Source organism: Dipodomys merriami, unplaced genomic scaffold, assembly GCF_024711535.1.
Source record: "Dipodomys merriami isolate MVZ:Mamm:240054 unplaced genomic scaffold, mDipMer1.0.p SCAF_35, whole genome shotgun sequence".
Taxonomy (NCBI): Eukaryota; Metazoa; Chordata; class Mammalia; order Rodentia; family Heteromyidae; genus Dipodomys; species Dipodomys merriami.
Genome location: NW_027205048.1, coordinates 14,083,531 through 14,106,007, shown reverse-complemented (window position 1 = coordinate 14,106,007; position 22,477 = coordinate 14,083,531). Strand labels below are relative to the sequence as shown.

General features: G+C 51.4%; 1 protein-coding gene across 4 annotated transcripts in view; it reads left to right on the top strand.

Annotated features, from left to right (window-relative positions):
* Fam53b (family with sequence similarity 53 member B) overlaps positions 1–22,477 on the top strand; it is a 124,887-nt gene that overhangs the window by 71,792 nt on the left and 30,618 nt on the right. For all 4 annotated transcript variants that reach the window (XM_069988255.1, XM_069988256.1, XM_069988257.1 and 1 more), the window contains exon 4: positions 2,947–3,722. In XM_069988255.1, coding sequence (XP_069844356.1) covers positions 2,947–3,722 — 776 coding nt within the window. The remainder of the gene's footprint in view (positions 1–2,946; positions 3,723–22,477) is intronic.

Genomic DNA, 22,477 nt, shown 5'->3' with positions numbered 1-22,477 from the left:
AGCCCTGTGGCTCAGTAGTCACAGACCTCCCCGCTTTGCCAGTTCATCTGTCCTCATGGAAAATGAAGAGACTAGAAAAATAAGAACAGGAAGATACAATGAGCCAGCTACCTGCCAGTCCACAGTGACATGGTTTCTTCACATGTAACAGTACATGTGCTACTAACGAGGAATCACGTACTTCTTTCCATAGTAGCACTCCACAGTACTGAATGGTATTGAATTTGCTGTTTCACATGTCCTGTTATTTCTTGACAATTTACTCAACCGCTCTCCTACTCAGGGATTGGGATAGTTCAGCTGTTACTTTTACCATCTTGACAAATACCATCATATATAAATGGCCACTCTTTTCTTAGGTAGGTTTCCTTCTTCTCTACCAGATAGTCATGACTTGTTCCATGTCAGTTTGTATCTCTTCTAGCACTGCTTTATTGTTGTCTTTAGCTGTGCTCTGACTTGCTGATAATGTCAAGTAGTTTAGAAGATTGTGACTACTCACAGGGGATGCTTCCCAATGAACACAACTCACAAAAAGATGCTTTTTTTGTCTTTTTATTTATTTATTTTTTTTGCCAGTCCTGGGACTAGAGCTTCTTTTGCTCAAGGCTAATGCTCTACCACTTGAGTCACAGCACCACTTCTGGCTTTTTCTATGCATGTGGTACTAAGGAATGAAACCCAGGGCTTCATGCACTCTACCACTAAGCCACATTTCCAGCTCTCCTTTTTTGTAATGTTTATCTTTGCAAAGAACTTATCAAATACAGGAACACGTGTCTAGAAGGGACAGGTCAGGGCCAGGAAGATTCTAGGATGAGGAAAATTAGGTATTTTGTTCTTAACTGGCCTTCGTGGGCTTACAGATAATACTTCCTGCATTTGAAGCCTTTTAGGCTATGTCCCCTGTGCCCCCTGGTTAGGGTTCCAGTTCCTCAGCTTGTCGCTTGTCCTCAGCAGGGTACTCAAGAAATAGGAGTTTCATTTTCATCACTGATCTGGCTCCCTGCCCCCACCCCCGCCCCACAGTCTGCATTTTTAACCACCTCGACTCACTCAGCAGCTGGTGGTTATGATGTAGTCCAGAGCAGGTCTCTTGGTGGCCTTTGAGAAGTGGCCCCTACCATGGAGCCGGCTACCTCTTCCTTCCTGACTGGAGTATGTGGCACAGCTTTCTGACCTGTAGCACTTGTTTCCTGATTCTAAAGCCCATGCCAGACTCCCCTGTGGTTCCCTTTAGCACTATAGTATATTAGAGAATGGCCTTGGGCCCAGACCAGGCTGGTTTCATTGTGGTTATGTTAGCTGTACAGCCCTGGACCAGTTACCCAACTCCCTCCAAGTCTCAGTCTCCCCTCTGGGCCATGATGGTCCTGCACGTAGGGTACTGTATGGATTGCGGGACCCAGAGAATGCTCAGTGAGTGAGCAGCAGAGGTGTTTAAAGACTTGCTAAATATAATTTCAGGTTTACTGCTGTCCTCCTCCTAACTTCCCAACCCAAGCCACTTCTATGCACACAGCTTAGGAATATGTACAGGTCAGAAAATATAGCATGCTAACGTGTTGATTCTTGAGAGCGTTCTGTGATTATTTACTTTTGCACTGTAACTTAAATATAAGAGCTCTGCCAAGTTTATCTCTGCATCTCCTAAAATTCCCAGAATGGTATCTGATTCCATAGCAGAGAATCAACAAATAGTTCTTGAATATTTTAGTAAGCTAAAAGTTCAAGGGAAAATTCAGCATTTCATAGTGGGGGTCGCTTATTTATTCGTGCATTCAAGTTCAGACCTGAATGTGTAAGTTTAAATTGTACCCTTAAGTCTGCAGCCCAAGACTTGTTCTTATGGATTTTAATTATTTTAAATATCCTCAGTTTTAGCAAGCAGTCAAATGAAACTAGGCATGGTGGCACATGCCTATAATCCTCACTACTCAGGAGGTGGAGATTTGGAGGATTACTTTTGAGGCCCTCCTGAAGCAAAAAGCTAGACCTCATTGCAACCAACAAGCGAAGTATAGTGGTATGTATCTATGACCCCAGCTACTGGGAGACATAGATAGTAGAAATGCAGTTGGAGATGGGTACTGGACAAAGAAAAAGACTTTGACACACACACACACACACACACACACACACACACACACACACACACACACACACACACACACACACACACACACACACACACACACACACACACACACACACACACACACACACACACACACACACACACACACACACACACACACACACACACACACACACACACCCCCAAGAAACTAAAAATACTGTAAGTGTTCAAATCCTAGTACTATACCAGGAAAACAAAGCAAAACAGGTGAACACAAAGTACTGTAATTAGCAACTGTTGCTCATATTGTCGAACATTGGTGGTGGGGACATATGTCCATGAATATGCAATTTGTATTATCAGCAAATGTTTTAAAGGTGGTGTTGAGATATGTAGTACCTGCCCCATTTTGACCATGGTCATCTGATGTGTCAGAAGCTCACCTGTGTATGGTCTGCCGGCACTGAGTCCTGTCCACAAAGCATCAGGGAACTGAGCAAGGACATAGCAAATGTGTGGCTGTCTGCCACTTGCAGGGAAGATGTGAGAGAGATTTTGGGTGGAAAATGTTGCTCTGTGTTTTTCCAGGAGGCATTGCTGTCTGTTGGGAAGAAAACCAAATCAGAAATGACAGGGATGTATGCAAATCCCCGGCCTCACTCTGCTTCAAGCTCAGCATGTTGGAAGTCACTCACTTCCATTCTCCGAGCCTCAGTTTCTCTTCTGTGAAATGGGATTGAACTGGGTAGTTTTTAGCCTTTTGAACTCCAAAGATTCCTTGTGGCTCATAGGCTGTTGGTATAGAAGTAGAGGACTGTTGAGAGCGCCTCTAAAGTCTGATTTCCTATTTGTTATTTATCCACCAGAAAATGACAGATGGCGAGAGCTGGACAGGAAATGTCCTCTTCAGATTGACCAGCCGAGCACCAGCATCTGGGAATGCCTGCCTGAAAAGTGTCAGGACAGCTCCCTGTGGCACCGGGAGGCAGTGACTGCTTGTGCAGTGACCAGCCTGATCAAAGACCTCAGCATCAGCGACCACAATGGGAATCCCTCAGCACCCCCCAGCAAGCGCCAGTGCCGGTCACTGTCCTTCTCCGATGAGATGTCCAGCTGCCGGACGTCTTGGCGGCCCTTGGGGTCCAAAGTCTGGACTCCTGTGGAGAAGAGACGGTGCTACAGCGGGGGCAGCGTCCAGCGCTACTCCAGTGGTGCCAGCACCATGCAGAGGAGCTCCAGCTTCAGCCTCCCTGCCCGGGCCAATGGGCTCTCCTCGCCGTGCCACCAGGCTGGGCTGCACCGCTTTGGGGGACCGTCCTGCCAAGGGCCACTGGGCTCAGCCCCCTGTGGCCAGGGGGGTGACAACTGGATCCCAGAACCGCACCCTGTGGGAGGGGGCCGGCTAGACCTGCAGCGGTCCCTCTCCTGCACGCACGAGCAGTTTTCCTTCGCAGAATACTGTCCACCCTCAGCCAACAGCACACCTGCCTCAACGCCAGAGCTGGCGAGACGCTCCAGTGGGCTCGCCCGTAGCCGTTCCCAGCCATGTGTCCTTAATGATAAGAAGGTCGGCGTGAAACGGCGGCGCCCTGACGAAGTCCAGGAGCAGAGGCCTTCCCTAGACCTTGCCAAGATGGCACAGGTAAGTATCCAGTGGCCTGGAGGGTGTGCTGGGGTCTCTGTTGTTCCTGGTCCATTCAGCTAAGTATATGGTGTTCATTCCAGAAGCTCCCAGGAGTGGCTTCATTTCCTTGTTTTAAGAATCCTATTCAAGGCTGACCACATGGTCAAGTGCTTGTCTAGCATGTTTGAGGTTCTAAGCTCGAACCCCAGTACTAACAAAGATTCTAGAATCCTGTTTAAAGAAAAATGATTTCAAGGGTTTTCTGTTTTATGCTGGTCCTGGGGCTTGAATTCTGGGTCTGAGCGCTGTTCCTGAGCCTCTTTTTGCTCAAGGGTAGTGCTCCTACCACTTTAGCCACAGCTCTATTGCCTTTTTCTGTGATTAATCGGCGATCAGAGTTGCAGACGTTCCTGCCCCGGCTGGATTTGAACCTTAATCCTCAGATTTCAGTCTCCTGAGTAGCTAGGATTACAAGCATGAGCCACTGGCACCCCAGCCTCAAATTGCTGGATCAAAAATATCTGTTTCACTGGGCACCAGTGGCTCACACCTGTAATCCTAGCTACTCAGGAGGCTGAGATCTGAGGATCCAGGTTCAAAGCCAGCCTGGGCAGGGGAGTCCGTGAGACTCTTCAATAAACCACCAGAAAAACCGGAAGTGGTGCTGTGGCTCAAGTGGAAGGAATGGTAGCCTTGAGCTGAAGAGCTCAGGGACAGCACCCAGGCCCAGAGTTCAAGCCCCATGACCAACCTTTAAAAAAAAAAAATCTAGCTGGGCACCGGTGGCTCACACCTGTAATCCTAGCTACTCAGGAGGCTGAGATCTGAGGATGGCGGTTCAAAGCCAGCCTGGGTAGGAAAGCCCGAGAGACTCTTATCTCCAATAAATCACTAGAAAGCTGGAAGTGGCGCTGTGGCTGAAGTGGTAGAGTGCGCTTGCTTTGAGCTGAAGAGTGCAGGGACAGCACCCAAGCCCAGAGTTCAAGCCCCACAACTGAACCAAAAAAAAAAAAAAAAGTGTTTCTCTATTGAAAACATGTTTTTTTCCCTGTGGAGCATAGTGTTGGTGGTACTGGACAGACAGATGGGAGAGGCAGGCATGGATGGGCAGTGATGGGCTCTTCACCGGAGGCCTTTCTTCAGGACCCACTGTGCGCCCATTTTGAGACACTGACAGTCACAGTCACTTGGGTTGTGCTCATCCATAGGTCAGGGCCACAGGCACTAACTAATGTTAAGAGAGCATGTTGGAGAGAGAAGCTTATTCATTGATTATACTGTTGAAAATGTTAAACCTCCAAACAGCTGTGATCAGTACCCTCTGTGACTGCCAGCGTTCACCACAAGAAGAGCCTCTGGCATATGCCTGTGTCCTGTGGACTTCATCCTCTGTCTTGGAGCCCTGCCTAGGGCCAATACTGATGTTAGGTATTGGTCTACAAGAGATGAACACCATCATCAGGACAGTCTCTGAGTCTGAGGACTGGCTACATTTGATTCTTGCCAGGGAGTCCCAAGAATACAAATGTGGTGGTGAGGCCCAGGGTGTAGGGCTGCTCTGGTGACATCAGAGTGGGTGAGTGGGCCTTGTGCCCATCTGGGAGTCTCTCAGTTACTTAGTGCTGTAGTACACCCATGATTTTTCTAGTCTTTGGGGATAGATATTGGTTGTTGCTTGGTTTGGGGAGATGGATACCTGCTTGCTGGAGAGGGGTGGTCTCAGAAGGATTGGCTGCGTTCTTCAGACCATGGGCACGTCCTGGGCAGGCAGGCTCATGCTGTCTGCTCTGCTGCAGATGGGCACAGCTATCACACTTCAAGGCCGCAGGCTGTTATCTTAGCTAGGCCTCTTCCTGCATGGGGAATGGAAACTATTTCTGTCCATGGAGCTTTCTCCTGTCTCTGTAGTTCCCTTTCAGCCTAGGGGGTCTCCCGTAAATGTGGAGGCACAGGTGTCTCCAGGTTAGGAGATGCCTGGCCCTGGAGTCCAGACTTTTGGGTTCTAGTGCGGGCAGCTGGAGCTGCTGGTGATGTGTTGTACCTCCCCGTGGCCAGGGTTCCACTGGAGGAGGAACCTAGAGAAGAAGTGTGGGGCCCAGAACCTGCCTGCTTCTTACCGTCTCTCTCCACCCTGGGTGTGTCCCTTTCTCCCTGTGTCACAGACATTTCTGACTTGAGTGCCTTGACAGTGATTAAACACATGCCTTGGGCACCAAGAGACAGCTTTTTCTTTCAGATGAATTTAAATAAAAAGTCTGGAAAGGTGATCACTCTGAATGACTTCTGAAGGAAACTCAGAACCCTGAGTTCTGAGTGCAGTACATAGTCTCAGCTAGCTTTATAATACTGAGCCTATTTTATTAGCTAATAAGCTAGTGAGGTAGTAAAAACAACTAGCACATGTTATTATATTTTACTAGCCACAATCTGGAATAACACCACTGGCATCGCTGGAGACATTTTCCGGCCTCAGTTGGGTAGAAACTGTTTAAAAATATATTACTCGGTGGGTCCATGCCCAGATGTATAGATTGCTTCATTTGCTCCAGGCAGGCATCCAAGATCCAGGAAGGCCTGCTACAGCCTGAGGAGGCTGCCCTGGTTCAGCTTGTCTGCTTTTGGCCTCCTGCTCAGCTTCGAGCCTTAGGTGGCACAGAATCCAGGAAAAGTAGAGAGAGTCTCTGGGAAGCATGTGTAACTAATGGCCTGGGGCCAGAGCCCTGAGGATAGAGCTATGGACCCCTGAGCCATCTCCAGTGGGGTATCCAACCCTGCCAGCTCACTCTGCCTGGGGTTGTGGACTCTGCCCACAGTGGCACCTCCACTGGATGATTTCTAGCTTGAGGAGGGGCAGGCCAATGGCCCTAGAACTCCTTATGTGATCATGAGAAGCCCTGGACTTGGCTGGTCAGTGTAGCGGCCTGAGCCTGGGTTCACAACCATAGCCCTGTTGCTAGTGGTATAGTGTCCAGTCCACTGCTGGAGGGATGGCTGAGGCCAGACTAACTGCCCACACAAGGACCTTCGCTTTCTGTGCTGTGGCTTGAGTCATTTGTAATACCAGAAAGCCTGCGGGGTCTATGCAGACCTATGCCTATGAGAGAAAGGCTTGTAGGTGGCTCAGTATCTGTGGAAGGAAAGGTTTGGTGCGGGCCCTTGCTCCTTTTAGCTGGCTCACAAACGGTTTGCTGGGCCTTTGATCTTGCTGTGTGCTCAACTTGTGTGTTCCTGTGAAAGAGTCCTTTTGCCTGTGGCTTCTGGAACCAGACACATGAACACTTCAGATTAAAGGTGCAAAGTATCTTTTCAGTTAGACTTTTGGAACAGCTAGGTATTCTGATAAACCCTGGCTGACTGGGCTGCAGAGCAGATCTTGAGGGTATGGGAGCATGCAGGGGCTCTCCCCCTGTCCTTATAGTAGCCAGTGGGCTGGTGGGGATCAGAGCCCTTCCAGCCAGCAGAAGAGGTGCTAGAGCGAGACCTGAGAAAGTCAGATGGCCGGGGAAAGCAGAGATTTCTGAGATCCTGGTTCTGTTCTTGTCTGCACTGCAGCTGAGTTTAGCAGGAGCAAGTGGCTGGGCATAGACATGGCTTAGGCTCAAGTTTGACTTGGCTTGTCCATTTCATCTTCTCGTAGAGAAACTGGGATTCTGCTGGTTGCTTGGCCCACCAGGGTCCTTTGGACATATTTCATTTTGGGTTTGCGTTTATAATGGAACATGGACAAACAAAAAGGCCTCTAGGAGAGGGAGACTGGAACCTTAGGGAAATTGCTAAGTAGCTCTGTGTAGCAAATACCACAATTAGGCCAACATAGGACTGTGGGAGAAATAACATGTGTGTATAATATATTTATGTATGTATGCATCTGTACATGTGTTTATCTGTGTGGGTATGTATCTGTGTCTGTGTGCACACACACACACACTCACTGGCTGGCACAGGATGAATGCAGAGAGCATGGGCTCTGGGGCGGATGGGCAAGTGTGGGTCTGTTGTGAGCAACTTGAAGCAAAAGGGAGGGTTGGAGGGTGGGTGTTTCCTGGAGACACCCCTCACACTAAGCACTCCTTTCTTCTTGTTCTTCTTGCCTCCTGTGCTATCCTGTCTGTCTGTCTGTCTGTCTGTTCTTGCCATTTACTGCTACTTGTTTGTTCATCTTCTTGCCTTCTCCTCCAACTTTTGGAAACAAAGGAGGCCCAGGTCTGCCTGCAGCTCAGCCCTTCCTGCTGCAAACTCATGTTGAAAGTCCAGGGTTATGAAATGGTGACAGATCTGGATTTGCCCCCATCACAGAAAGTTGGCTGTATGTGCATTCCTGTCTTGCCTTTGTTACCCTTGAAACCAGGACGGAAAGACCTGTGGGAGCCCTACAGCACCCTTGTGGGCACAGCCGTTGTTAGCCAGCAGCAGAGGCCCGTGGCTCACTCAGGAGTGAGGATGAGACGAGGGTGGGGGTAAAAATGGCTTTCAGATGGTCTTTGCTCATGTTTCTTAAAGCTCCAGTGTCAAGATTGTGGGCAGGAGCTCCCGATGGGGCTGTAGTTTTTTATTTTATTTATTTTATTATGGGGCGGGGGGGCTGTAGTTGACTTGGCCACGTGGAGAGAAGTGAGGAGTGGCCCAGAGAGGGAAATGTGCCTATCCTCCTGGTTCCTGCTATGACCCCTTGGATCCATAGAGTGAGGGGCTTGAAGGCAGCCCAGCAAGTCAGTGTTTCCCCGTCGGCCTGATTCAGTCTTGCCCATCTTCTCTCCAGTAATTTCCTCCTGTGGTGGCCTTCAGAGTCCCAGATGCTTGGGGTGTCTCTGAGGCTGCGGCCTCCCTGTAGTACGGTGACTGTGTGCCATTGAGGGCAGGGCTGGTCTGAACATAGGAGCTGCTTATCCACAGGGTTGCACTGACATTAACGATTGCTCATTAAGGCCTGGTTTGACCACCATGTCTTGCTTGTTTCTCAAGCCTCGTGTAACGATTTAGACATGGATCATCTATGAGCAGAAAACACAAAACTAAGACTACTTATTGAAGCCGGGTGCTGGAGGCTCTCACTGTATACCTAGCTACTCAGGAGGCTGAGATCTGTGGATCGCGGTTTGAAGCCTACCTGGCCAGGAAAGTCCATGAGACTCTATCTTTAATTAACCACCAGAAAACCAGAAGTGGCCTGTGACTCAAAGTTGCAGAGCACTAGCCTCGAGTGAAAAAGCTCAGGGACGGTGCCTAGGCCCTGAGTTCAAGCCTCCTGATTGACAAAGATTACTCCTTGAATGCTATCCCTTGGGTGTCCCAGTCCCTGCCATATTTTTAACCCCAACCTGGTCCGCTTAAGAGCAACAAATTATATTTTTCAACTGTGATTCAAACAGAAGCAAGGCATTCATAGGGAGAGGTCATATGCTGAACCAGGTTTGATTGATTGATAGCAGCTGCCCACACATTGTATCCGGCCCTTCTTCCCCCTCCCTGAAGAGGCCTCAGAATCAACCAGCAGCAGCTGTTGTGTTAGCAGATGTTTGAGGGACCTGTGAAAGCTGGCCAGGGCAGTTTGGAGAAGGAAAAAAGCAAGGGGTAGAAACAAGATGCCACACATACTTCGGGCTCTACGAAGAGCAGGAAAGCGCGTCAAGCAGGGCCACTGGGCTTCACCGGCTGAGGAGCAGTCAAAGCCATTAGCAGGATTATGGCAGATTCTCAGAACTTGTTGCTCTTTGCTGGACTGGGGCATCCTTGGGTGAAGTTTCCACTGGCCAACGTCTGCTCTGTGCCCTGTGTGTTAGTGGGACCACCCTTAACAAGGAACAATGGCCTTAGTTTCTATGTGGAGTTGGCGCTTCATACTACTGGCTGTGTGATCTGTCCAGGAAGCCCCTGGCAGCTGCAGACCAGCTGTGCCATTCTCTGACAAGTCCCCAGGCTGTAGGCCTGATTGACCTGAGCCTCCATGGCCTTCTTTTGTCCAGGCTGCCCAGTGGCCAGCATTTCACCTGTTTGTACTCTCAGCCTCCTTTCCTAGCATGCTAGGAAATGGTGCTGAGGGCAAGAAGAGGAATTCAGAGATGGATCACCCTTTACCACACTGAGTACAGACAAGGTGTGAAGATCCGCTCAGGGAGGGAGGCACAGAAAGCCCTAGAATTCCAGTTGGAATAGAAGAAATGCTAAATAAAAGTAAAGGCAAAATCTTCTGTAGGCACATGGGGAGTATTTGGACTAGAAGCCACCCCAAGATGGCTCCTGAGACTGGGCTCTCCAGGTGTAGTAAATGCTGAGCCATAGCAGTTAGTGTGCCTCCTTCCCCTGCTTTCGGCGGGCAGGCCTTGCAAATCAGCTGTGGCAGTAATGTTCAGGTGGACTCAGTGGGGGCCATCTTGGCAGCCACTGCTAACTGATGGGTGATTGGTTACATCTGCCTTCTCTGCTTTGGCAGTATCCCCTCACTTTAGGGCGAGGCCTCTAGTGTGTGGGGAGTATCGGTGACTTGCCCTACAAAGGAGAGCCTGGGCCTCTAGATACCCAGGTTCACTGCTTCTGCTGTTAGGCTTGGGCCTGGGTGAGGCTGGGGCCAGGTGAGCAACGGTGGGGTGTAGTGTGGTGGTGTGAGGTTGGAGCTTTGGAGTTAGGCAGGCCAGGGCTCAGCCCCCATCCTGCCACTTCCGGTCTTTGGGCAGTCACTTGGCTTTAAGCCTGGGTGTCTGTGTCTGTAAAATGGGGAGCATGGGAGGACCGATGTAGTAGGGGCCTGGCACACAGCCTGCAGCCTCCTCCCATGCTCACATGATGCCCTGGCTGTCCTCTGCACTCACTGCTGGTGGTGGGTGAGCCAGGATCCCGCCACCTGTGGAGCACGCTGGGACCTGGCCTTCCTTTTCTCTCAGAGATAGGTGTGTCAGTGCCCCATACAACCAAGTGAGGGTTCTGTTCTTGGAGGAACCCCCTCCTCAGCCCTTGTTGCCACCCTCGAGCTGCATTGGCAGTCGGGCCCAATGTTAACACAATAGCTTTGATCTTCCAGGGAAGAGAAAAATAAGACTTCAGCTGGGGATATGCCAGGGAGGCAGCTTTTCTTGCCACCTGGTGATTTTCCATGCTTCCGTTGAGAGCCATTGTGAGCAGGGAGCTTGGGGCGATGTGAGATGATGATGCTCCCTGGCTCTCAGGGGCAGGTGCCTCTTCACACGAGGCCGTGCCAGGATGAGAGCCCCTGCAGCACCCTGGGCATGCTTAGAACGCCCTTGCCAGTCCCACTTGGTGCTGGCAAGGAGGCCTGGGAGACCCTGGGGGCCTGGCTTTGGGAGACCACAGCCTGTGCGCAGGAGGAAAACAGAACTTTCCCAGCCAAGCATCAGCCCGTCTCAGGACAGCTCCAGCCCTGCCATGGCGTGTGGGAAGTGTAGGAAAGGCCCAGGGGTCATTCCTCTCACCGCTGATCAGCTCAATTCCAAGAATCCTCCAAGCCCTTACAGTGCAAGGTGAGGAATCTCTGTGGCCTGCGCTCACATCTGCGCTCACAGCCATCTCCTTCTGACCACTTCCTCTCCGTGCTCTGAATGCAGCTCTCAGTGTGGCAGCTGACGTTTAACACTCTGCCCCTGTGTATGTGGTCCTAGGCCCTATGTGCTATTTACAAGTATGCTCATTTAGTGTGAGGAGAGAAGACATTGCTATCTACGTAATGAAAGGAAGATGGAGGCACAGAGAGGCTGTGTAACGCCCAGGATGAGAACTGAGCTGCCCTAGAGGCAGGGCTCCAGCAGAGGTCCCAGACTCCCACCCACTCTGTCCCCTCATTGTCTCTGCCCATGCTCTCTGCTTTTCCTTCAGCAGTCTGGAAACAACATAAGGGTTTCCCTAAAGTTTAGAGGATTAAGGAAGGCTGGATCTGGAGGTGGGATTCCTAAGCCTGGCCTTTCAAGGCCTAGGACATTCATTCGCCTGTTGCCCAAGCCTCAGGCCAATGCCTCTCCATCTCCAGAGCACCAAAGAAGCCTTGGGGTTGACTGGTGCTGAGCTGGGTACAGTCTCATAATTGTTTGGGGAAACTGTCCTAATCCGTAATGTTGTGTGTTTCCAAGGCATGGGTGGTTAAATGTGTTCTTTCTTCCTGTTTGATGTTTGATAGTGGCAAGATAAAAGGCCAGGAACCCAGTGTCCTGTTCACATACTGTGGGTGTGGTTACCTCTGGACTCGGTAAGCGTTTGCAGGACATGAGGCTGCTGAGGTCTTTCTGAAATGCATTGGAATCGCAGCTATGAGGGAAACCAGCCAGGGGCAGAAACAGCAGCCACAGTGGGTGGCCAAGGCAAGCCTCAGAGCAGGACTCTTGGCTGAGTCTATAGGATGTGTTGGAGCCCACCATGGGAAAAGGAGAGCATCCAGGCAGAAGCATACGGCCAGAAGTCAGTGTCAGGAAGATGCTGGAAGGAGCCCACGTGGTTGGAGCAGAGTGGGCCAGGAGCCTGGCACACCTCCTCACTAGATCTTCATAGTTGGGCTTGTATTCCAAGTGCAGGGTAGAAGCATTTGAGGACTTGACAAAGCACCTACAAAGCTCCTATAGGTTCTGATGAGCAGTATGGATGGAGGGTTCTAGAGGAGGCAGGGAGTCTAGCCAGGAGGGCTATTGATTGCTAAACCAGGGGTAGGCAGTGTACATGCTGGTGCATGTTAAGGTGGGACCAACAGGATGGGCTATAAAGGGTTAATCTTGTTGCCCACTATAACATAGGGTGGGGCAGAGTGAGCAACCTTAACTCCCTTTCCTAACCGGGTTCCCTGAGGGCACAGGGGTCGTTGACTGCAAGACTCTCCTTCCCTGATGTGCAGAACTTGATCTCACCTCCTTAGAAATAAGGCTGAGTGCTCACCATGACGTGCTCTGCACTTCCAGATCACCATGGAACTGTCTCAGCCCTCAGTAGCTCAGTGGCTGGCCAGCAGGCTGCTTTTCCCCTCTACTGATGCTTCTCTGTCCTTATCCCCCTTAGGGGAACCCTATTTCCATCTTGGGGCTGGAGGAAAACTTGGTGGGTGAGGGTCAGAGGAGAATTCTATATAGTTTTGGACAGTTGTCAGGCTGGCTCTCATCTGGTCAATTTACAGCTGCTTGGAGCAGCATCTCCAGAAAACACAGGGACTTTGATGGCCTCTCTGATCTCTGATTAAAGTCCAGTAATCCTCAGTGGGCCTGGAAGGGACTCCTGACACACCCTAGTAGGAGTTTGGCGTTCCTTGTCTTGTTTCTGCAGTCTTACCAGGGACATCAGGATGATGACTCCTTTGAAGTATCTCTAAGCCTTGGATGAGCATGGGGCCTGCAGGGCTTGTGAGAGCCCAGAGAGAACCAGAGCAGGGCACAGAGCTGCCCTGAGATGAAGTGTGATTGATGACTGAGCCAGGCCCAGAGCTGAGCCGGGCTGTGCAGGCTGCTGGCCTACATGGGTGCTCCATGGCATCAAGCCTTAGGTTGGCCTGTTTTACCTTTTGTGTCATAGCCCTCTGTCGTCCCAAGCATTGTGGCAACAGCATTCCCCTGTTGATGGGAGCTGATTCATCTAGAACATTCTGTGGTTTCAGCCAATGCTGTATTGCCACCCATTTTTGCAGCTTCAAGTTGAGAGCTGAGAAACATAAATGGCCACATAGAAGAGCAAATCTTTTGCTGCAGTCCCTGCGGCTGCAAGAGCCTGGCTTGACTAGACTCTAGTGTTAATTGCCTATTTATGGCCAAAAGATTAACAATGCCTCCTTTGAAAGCTAGAGTGGTACTCTTGGAGAATTCCTTTTGGGGAGGGGGAAGGAGTGGCTTTTTTTTTTTTTCAATCTTTCAGAAAATAAAAGCAATCATTGGTTCCAAAATAATGACACACCACAAGCTTAATTTGTGGTTGTGTGTGTCACCGAAGGGCATCAGGCACTCAGCCCCGTCCCCGGTTACATGCCCAGTCACAGTTGCTATTCATGGAGTGGGTGGGGGAACAGCTGTCCCCTGCTCCAAGCTCTGTGCCCCAGGACCATCCAGGGCCTGGCTGGAGCCAGCCGCACCTCCATATTGCGTTTTAGGGAGTCAGTGAGAATGAAGCTAGGGAGGCTTCCAAAGAACTAAAAGCTAAGAAGAGAATGTGCATGGTGAAGCAACTGCAGAAAGCTAGGGGCTGCAGAACAGAAGCCAGCTTCCTGAGGTGTGCCAGCCTGCAGCCTGCAGGCCTCAGGGGTGGGCATTGCCCCAGGAGAAGAGAGGGCAGTGAGGTCCCTGTGAGTGTGCGGGAGAAACAGCTGCTGAGAACCGAGCTCTCCCTGGGTCTCAGCGTAGCTGGGTGATAGTGATGACACAGGAAATGGACAGGAGAGGCAAGCCCTTCCCCCTCCTGTGCGCAGGCTCCTTGAACATGACTGCAGGTTGCCCAAGTCCTCCTGTAGGCCCACAGCGTTTGCTTCTCTTGTCAGGTCCTCACCTGCCTCTGCTGGGGGTGCTGAGGATGTCTCTGCAGGACAGGAAGGGGTGGATGATGTGTAAGCAAATGGCAGGCGAGGCCATCTTTCAAGAAGATCTGATAGACTGGTGAGGTTGGGGTTGCCTAGCAGGAGGAAAGGAGATTGAGGTGGCCAGCTTTAGACTAGAGGGACAGAGGTGATAGTTGTACACATCCAGAGGAGAGATGAGGTCTGCCATGTCCAGAAAGTGAGGTAGCACCCTGTGTCTAGTGGGCATCAGACGCTGCCAGGCTGGTGTGGCTGAGGGTCCTGAGCTGGAGATGCAAAGGCACATAGGATCAGCAGGGCCCTGGAGAAGAGAGGGCTTTTGTCCAGACTCCCAGATTTGAATATCAATCAGCTGGAGCCAGGCTCTGATGGGGATGCCTGTATCAGCCACCTGACCTCACTGCTGCGGTTATTTTCAACTGTGGAGACTTGACCTCAGATGCTCCAGGAAGCAGTGGCACAGAGGTCACGGCAGGAAGACATGTGAGGGTGAAACCACATGGGGGGAAGCACTGGAGCAGGGCCCCGGCTAGGGGGCGGGGTGAGGGAACCAGTCAGGTGCCTCCTGCAGGGACCTCTTGGGGTGAGGAGCGCCACTTCTGCATGCTGGCTGCTGCATGCTGGCCTTCCAGGCTGCCTCCTGGTCCTCCTCTCACACCTGTATTCACGTCCGCCTAGGCCTGGCTGTGGAAAGTCAGCTTCCTTCCAGCTCTTCCCCTGAGGGCCAGCTTGGGCCCCACCTTGGGCATGTGGTTCTGTCACTTTTCTTGGGAGGGACACTTCTCAGTCTAGCTTTCAGGGAAGAAAGTAGACTGTCAGAGGTGTTTTTGTTTGCTTGTTTACATGTTTACATGGCCTGACAGTGGCCCCAGGTAGCTCACTGCCCCTCCCTGTGCCTGTGTCCTCTTCCTCATGGATGGAGGCCACACGGCCTGGAGCGTGACAGGGTCTTGAGGGCAGGTTGCCAGCACTCTTCCTTGGATACTTGTGATCTTGAGCAGGATCATCCTTTCCATCCTTTTCCATCTGGAGCATCGATAGAGATTTCACTGTCATTAACTTGCGGTGCCATCACAAAGGGGATCAGGGCTGTTCCATCAGGGAGCCAGATACAAACAGGCTTGCCTGCTCCCCCCATCTGGGGCTGATCTAGGTCAGAAGGGATGAGGAGGTCATGTCTCTGCAGGACTCTGCCATTGAGCTTCCTGTACCCGCTGCAGCCTCAATCCACCTGAAATTCCTGGTGTGTGGCCAGGGCAGCTGGGAGCTGGGAGGTGGCAGCAAATGAGGGGGATAGGAAGGCTGGGGGCGGGGTCTCAGAGACCATAGCGGGATCTTGAGGGGATGGGTCAGGCAGTGACCATCCCCTAACTGAGCCGGCTGAGCCAGGTTCTTGTGAAGCTCACCAGCTCCAAGTACAGCTATGAGTACGAGCCTAGAAGAGCCAGGAGCAGGGATGGCCCACCACAGAATGTGACGATGGAAGAAGCTTCCAAGAGGTATCCTGTCTTTAACACTTTGCACCCACCCAGCCAGTTTTCTGGCTCCAGTTTGCCCCTTCTGCAGGCATGACTTACAAGAATATCTGGCTCATAGCGTCTTTTGCCTGGGAGGCTTCAGAATAATGGCCCACGGGAATTTTCTGGGTCCTCAGATTTCAAGCAGCTACAGATTTCAACAACCCTGAAGTTAGCATGAATTGATTGAGCGCCAGCTATGTACAAAGGGCCTGGGTTAAGGGCTCCGGGAAGACCAGATGTGTAGGACCCATCCTTAGCTGCACAGCACTTGGAGCTGCAGAGGGCATGTTGGAGACAGCTGTGTCTAGAAGCCACCTGTGAGCTGAATCAGAGTAAGAGGAGGGATTGTGTTCTTGAGGGACCTGGACTCTGTTCTGACTTCATTCTCTTTGTTCAGTCTATCAAGCATCTTGCAGCGCAGGCGTTCACTTCCACAATTCCCCAGTAGAAATGCAGGTGTGGCCTCTTGGAGGTCACAGTACCGGTGTTGTCCCTTAGACATGTGGAGAGGGCTGTGTGACTGGTGCTCAGAGCTCTGCGCTCTGCACAGTGGCCTTTGCTGAGATGAAATAAGTTGATAAAAGCCGGCCATGGCTTAGCATTTAGTCCAGCACTGTTCATGGACAGCCAGGGCTGGTTTGGGTACAAATCCAGGGATTTGTACCTCATTCTGGCTGCAGGCAACTTTGGGGAGGGAAGGCTGTGCCCGTGTGTTGGGTGCCCTCGGTGGAGAAGGGAGCTACGGAGGAGCCATGCAGAGAGCTGGTGGCTTTGAATTACCTGGACCTAAAGGATTTTGAGGGATTCCTGGCCTATCCTACAGGTCCACAGGACAAGAAGGCTGCTAAGTGCAGTTACCCTGAACCCTCTGTCTGGCCTCATGCACTGCGGAGATAGAGCAGGTCCTTCACTGTGGCTCAGTTTCTTGTGGGGAATCGGGAAGAGTTTATTGGTTAGCACATGAAAGGGCATGGCAGGGCCGGTACATAGAATGCATTTCTACGCCATTTCCTGGAACCCAGGACTCTCCCATTCCACTGGGGGTTGTGGCCACAGAGAAAGTCCAGATGCCTGATCTTGGGTACAGCAAGGTCTGGCCTTCTGCCAGTCTTTTTCAGGAGACTTTCTGTGTTGAGGTGGCAGCTGACTGACTCTGTGCCACGTGCCTGAGTTCCATCCTCTGAACGGCTTCCTGAGACTTTTGAAGACTTGAGGGCTTTGTTGTCCTGATAAAAAGGCAACACATGATGGTTCTGGGCATGTTGCCCATTCTTCTGCTCTCCTGGCCCAGTATGCCATGCTCCCCACCTCCAATTGTCTAGTTTCCTAGAGGAAAAAGCATGCCAGGGTGGTCCACACGCTGTGCCAGGCATCCTTTGGTGGCTCTGCCTGCCCTCTGACTCCAGGCACCTAGCACTGGTAAGATGGGACAAATATTCTTTCCTGTGATGGGGTCAGTTTTGAAGCCCTGCTAAGGGCTGTAGCCCTGAAGGACAACACAGAGCCCCGAGCTACCTTGTGGGGCTCTGGGAAGTGGCACAAGGCGCTGTTAAGAATTGTGTTCAGTTTGCTGGCATTGGACAGCCCGAGGGTTTACTTCAAAGGGGAGGAGAGTCCATGGATTCATTTTGACCCCTTTCTAAAATGGAGAGGGGCACCCACCCACCACATCAGTGTTTTGGGCGGTGGAGAGCTGAGTGTGTGAGCTCCTCCACGCCCAGACTGTGGGGACTGTTTGTGCTGTGGTTGGAAACTCTTGTGGCCTCTGTTTCCTGATGCCTGTTGGCATTTTTGTGCTTTGCAGTGTCCATGTAGGCAGAGAAGCTAGGACAGAGATAGGGACTTTGGGATCTTGGCCCAAGGATCCTGGGTTGGTAGAAGGAGGTAAGTTTGATCTTTCCCTTATGTCTTAACATCCTCAGAAACCTTAGAGCACCCACTATCTCTAGTCTCCAGAGGATCTTGGAGGGGTAGGTGTGGGGGGACTGTGCATTGCTGGTAGGCCCCTGGGAGACAGTGTTGTAGGGAAAACTAAGGCCCACAGTGAACCCTTGTTAAAGACCTGAAAATCACCATGGGCAACTTCACCCCTGTCTTCCGTCTCCCTCAATGAGTCCCTAGCCCAACATGGCCTCCTGCCCCAGACCTGCCACGAGGGAACCTGTATTTAACAAGATCACCAGGTGGTTCATGTGCTCTCGTGCTGTTGGGTCTGGGATGGAGAAGGTGACCCCATGGTCTGAGGCATCCCCTTGTAGATGACTGGTGCAGCTAGGGATGAGTGGTTGTCCTGAAGCTGAACCTGTATCTGATCATCACTCTGTGCCAACTTTTCCCTGCCTTGTGGTTTGGGTCACCTGCTGCCTGGTCAGCTTCTTGTCACTGTCCTTTCTTTTAGGAACAGGGACGGTATGGTTTGTCTCAGGAATCTTTCTCTAGAACCAAGCGCCTCCTTTGGCCACACCCTGCCGCTGCTCCTGAAACTTTGGTCAGTATGCCGACAACCACATTTCTGACTCCTGTCTTGATCCGCATGTAAATAATACTGACGGTTCTTGTCACATGCGCTTGGCTGCGCTTGGTGGGCAGCCCTGAGGCTGTGGAAGGGGGGGACATAGCTGGCCTGACCCCTTCCTGATTCCGTTTCATGAGAAAACAGCACAGAGCTGACCTTCTGTCTGATTGCACCCACAGCTTCACTGCTGGGTTAGCCCAGAGTAAGAATGTAGGTGGAGACCAGCCCTGTCATCATTTGGGGTCTCCCTCACCATGAAATTCAGAGGCAAGGACAAGAGGGAACAAGGTTAGGTTTTTGAGCCTTGCCCCTCTATGTGCAAGCACTCAGACCTTCTCTGGTTCCTGTGACCCCTTTTTGCCCCCTGGGGCTTATTTGGGGTCAGTGTTGCCCATGCGTGATGACTAGTAGTATCAGAGGAGAAGCCCTGATCTGTGTGAAGAACATGGGGTTGGTTTTCCCTGGGTTCTGGAAGGCCTGTGTCTATCTGGTTCTCAGGAGCCAGTCGTGTTCTACATACCTATTGAATACTTGATTGAATGATGAATGAATGGACTAATGAACTGAAGCAAAGGTTCTTTTTCGATGGGCAAATCAAATGCATTGATGATAAACAAGGGCAACACTCCATATTGGGCACAGAGCAGCAGGCCTGGCACTGCTTGTGCCTTGGCACGGCACCATCATTACAACCCCAGACAGTGGTCATTTTCTGTACCTGTTTCATAGAAGAGATGAAAGTTCAGAGTCACAGGCCAGTGTCCAAGGCCTATGCTTTTTTTTTTTGTCAGTCCCAGGGCTCGAACTCTGGACCTGGGTGCTGTCCCGGAGACTCTTTTTCTCAAAGCTACTACTCTACCACTTGAGCCACAGCTTCACTTCCTATTTTCTGGTTGTTAATTGGAAATAAAGAGTCTCATGGGCTTTCCTGCTCTGGCTGGCTTCGAGTAGTGATTCTTAGACCTCAGCCTCCTGAGTAGCTAGAATTATGGGTATGAGCCACTGATGCTCAGCCCAAGGTCTGTGCTCTTTGTACTCTGTATCACAGGGCCTCTACATATCTGCAGGTGCCAGGCCCATCCAGTCTCAGGTGTCTGAACAGTGGTTTAGGGCCAGCAGAAGCTGGGGTCCTGGAGCTGCGAGGATGGGCTGGGCCTTTCCTGATAAACATGTGGGACTCACTGTGAAGAGAGATAAGCAGCCAGGCTCAGGGATCTCTAGGGACACAACCCAAGGAGTCCAGACTAGCCCCTGCGGCACTAGCTGTCAGAGCCATCTAGACAGTCTGAGGCGACAGTTGTAATCATTCTGGAAGAAGTGGGCAGAAATTGGTTTAGTGCTGAAATCTAAGACTTGAGTTTGGTGCAGTGACAGAGTGGTGGAGCCCAGTGCCTCCTGAAGGGGCGGGTAATGCGGGGTGGTGTGGGATAAATGAAGGGCTGCTCTTGTCCACACTTGGATGTGTCCTATTGCTACAGCCTGGAAGCCCAAAGGACACTACATGGTACAGGGGTGGGGCCCTGAGGCTGCCCAGAGCCTGCCAGTGGGAGAAGCACAGGGCTAGTTTGGTCCTTGTCCCAGGACTGGAAAATACCACAAGCCTTTCTGGAAGGCTGGTTGCAGACAGGTTAGATTTGGCTTTGTCTCTTCCTGTTCAGCATAAGGTGGGACCAAAGGGAGCTGAGCTTCTCTCCTCCTGGGCCACTTGAGCCTGTGTAGGTAGGGCTAAAAGGACAACTATCATTTCTGAGCCAGGAACTGGGGGTGGGGGTGGGAGGGAAACAGTACCTCACAGGTTATGAGTCCCAGTGTCCAAGGGGCTCTTTAGGGGAAATGTGATACCGCCCCCTGTAATGTTCTAAATAGTGCTCTGCAGATAGACGCTGGGACCACTTGGGGTGTTCTAAGAAACTCAGAGCCTGGCCTTTGTCATCTAGGAGTGTGACAGCTGTCACCTCAAGCTATCTAGATCAGGAGTTGGCAAGCTACTGGTCATAGACCAGGTTCTCTGCTGTCTGTGTCAGTAAAGTTTTATTAGCACAGCCATACTTCTTGGTGCCAATGTTGACTCTGGCCTCCTTGTCGCTATCACAGCAGGTCCGCAGCATGATAGCAGAAACCAGATGGCTTGCAGAGCCTAAGTATTTACTGTCTGGTGCCTGATCTAGATGGCTCTGTGCCTTGGTTTCCCTATTTGGAAAGGAAGTGGATTTGCTTAAAAATTCTCACCAAAGCTGGTCCTTGAAAGGGTCGGGAACTATTATCTTGGTGGTCAGGAATGTGGTGATGATGTGAGATGGCCCACCCAGTTGTCTTAGGCTCTGCTACGCCCAGCTCTGGCTCCTCTGGGGGCCCTTCCTGTGTTCCTCAAATGGCAAATAACACTGGTAAGTGGTGAGGCGGGCAAGAGGTGGAGCTGCAGAAAAGCAGTGTCCCCTGCTTGTACGCCTTGGCTGTCAGGGCACTTTGCATGGGAATGAGCTCTATATCCTACCTGTCTCAGTGCCCAAAGGTATGGCTTTGTAAAAATGAGAAACGTGGTCCCACGATTGCCTTGCTCTGGATGCGTTTGCTGGGCTGCTTGTCCAGTGCCCTGGGCTGTCCTCAGGTCACTGCCTTGCTAGGGAAAGCATAGGCCAGAGAGAGTGTTGCTCATTCCCCTTGCTTTTACCCTCCCCCTTTCTCTTATCCATGGAAGATTTTTGGTGGGGTTTTGATGTTTATTATGGTGGAACCAAACCAAAACCCAACCCCACACAGCCAGGGCAGCTCTGGTATTCTCATCACCCAACAAGCCCCTAGAAAGTTTTCCCTGGCTGGGGACCCAGAAGTGTCCCTGCTGACCAGATGTATTCTGGTCCCTATGGAAGGGGGCGGGGCAGACAGTCAGCTGGGAAGTTGCTAGAGGAGATCAAATTTGTGGTACCAGAACTTGGCCCTGGGAGGTGGTTTTACAGCAGTTTTGTAAAAATGAAGGTGGGGCTGGCTGGCTCCAACGTTTAAAAGCCTCACTTGGCCTGGCTTTTATCCTGTGCCCCACCTCTAGCTCAGTTCACTGAGGCTGCCCAGGTCTGAGACCATCTTTGTCTGAGCAATCCTCAGGAGCAGCCAAGAGCTGGAAGGCTGCTGAGGAGCTGGGGCATCTTTGGGGACCAGGAATGTGGCTGGAAAGTTCTTAGTTGCATCGGTACAAGCCCTGTTTTTCAGCTGGTGTGGAGGCGAAATCCGCCACGAGCAATAGTAAAGCTGTGGCCCTGGCAGCATATCCTCCATACTCTCCCTGGTCCCCAGAGGTGGGGGGAGCAAGGGAGAGAGAGTAACTCAGACTCCAGAGTATAGGCACAGGGAGTCACAATTTTCCAAAGGAAACTTTATTTCCAGGGCCATTTGCGTTCCACGAGTCTCATAAACATAGACTGAACGCTCTGTTTCAGATGTTGGAGCTGTGTATCACCTTGCCCCCTCCCCAGATGGAGCTGGGGCACAAGCAATCAGCTGGAATGAAGCATGTGCCAGAGTTTCCCAGGAACACTTTATGAGTGTCATAAAGTGCTCACTGTGTGACCAGCCCTGCTCGAATACTATACATGTACTGGCCCTTTAATTCTCGTGCCACCCTATGTAACAAATAGTGTTATTGTGATGCCAGGACCCAGAAGCACAGAGGCTTGATGAAATGACTTTTCCGTGGCCACAACCCCAGTCACAGGCAGGTATGGGGCTGTGTATACTGAGCCTGTGCAGCCTAGTCTCTGGAGGATCAGGTTGAGGACTGGAAGATGGGCAGGTAGGGAGTATGGGGGAGATGAGGAGTTTGGTTCTGGTGCCCCCTCCCCCCCCAGTGCTAGGCTATGGCCCTTCAGCTTGCCAGGTTGCTCGGATGAAGGGCAGATAAGTTTGCCAAAATACCAAAGCCACTGTCAAGACTGTGGCCCACATTTGTTGCCATGCTACAGGCCTGGCATATGACCAGGCACAAGAGGGGAGCCGCTTGATATCTCCTCTGGAATTCATGGCCTGGGACCCTGCCCAGGTGACCAGCTTCTGGTCCTGGAAGTTTGCTGGTAGCATGGTGTGCATATCTTAGGATTTGGGCAGACCTCCACCTTTGCCAGCAGTACCCCATCCCCAAACATACCAGCATTTTCTTCTGTTTGATACCTTGCGAAGCCCATCCCCAGGCTCGCCCGGTCTGCTGGGCAGGCTGAGAACTGCCCTGCGTGGGAGAGAAGCCTCGATCATGACCCAGATGCTG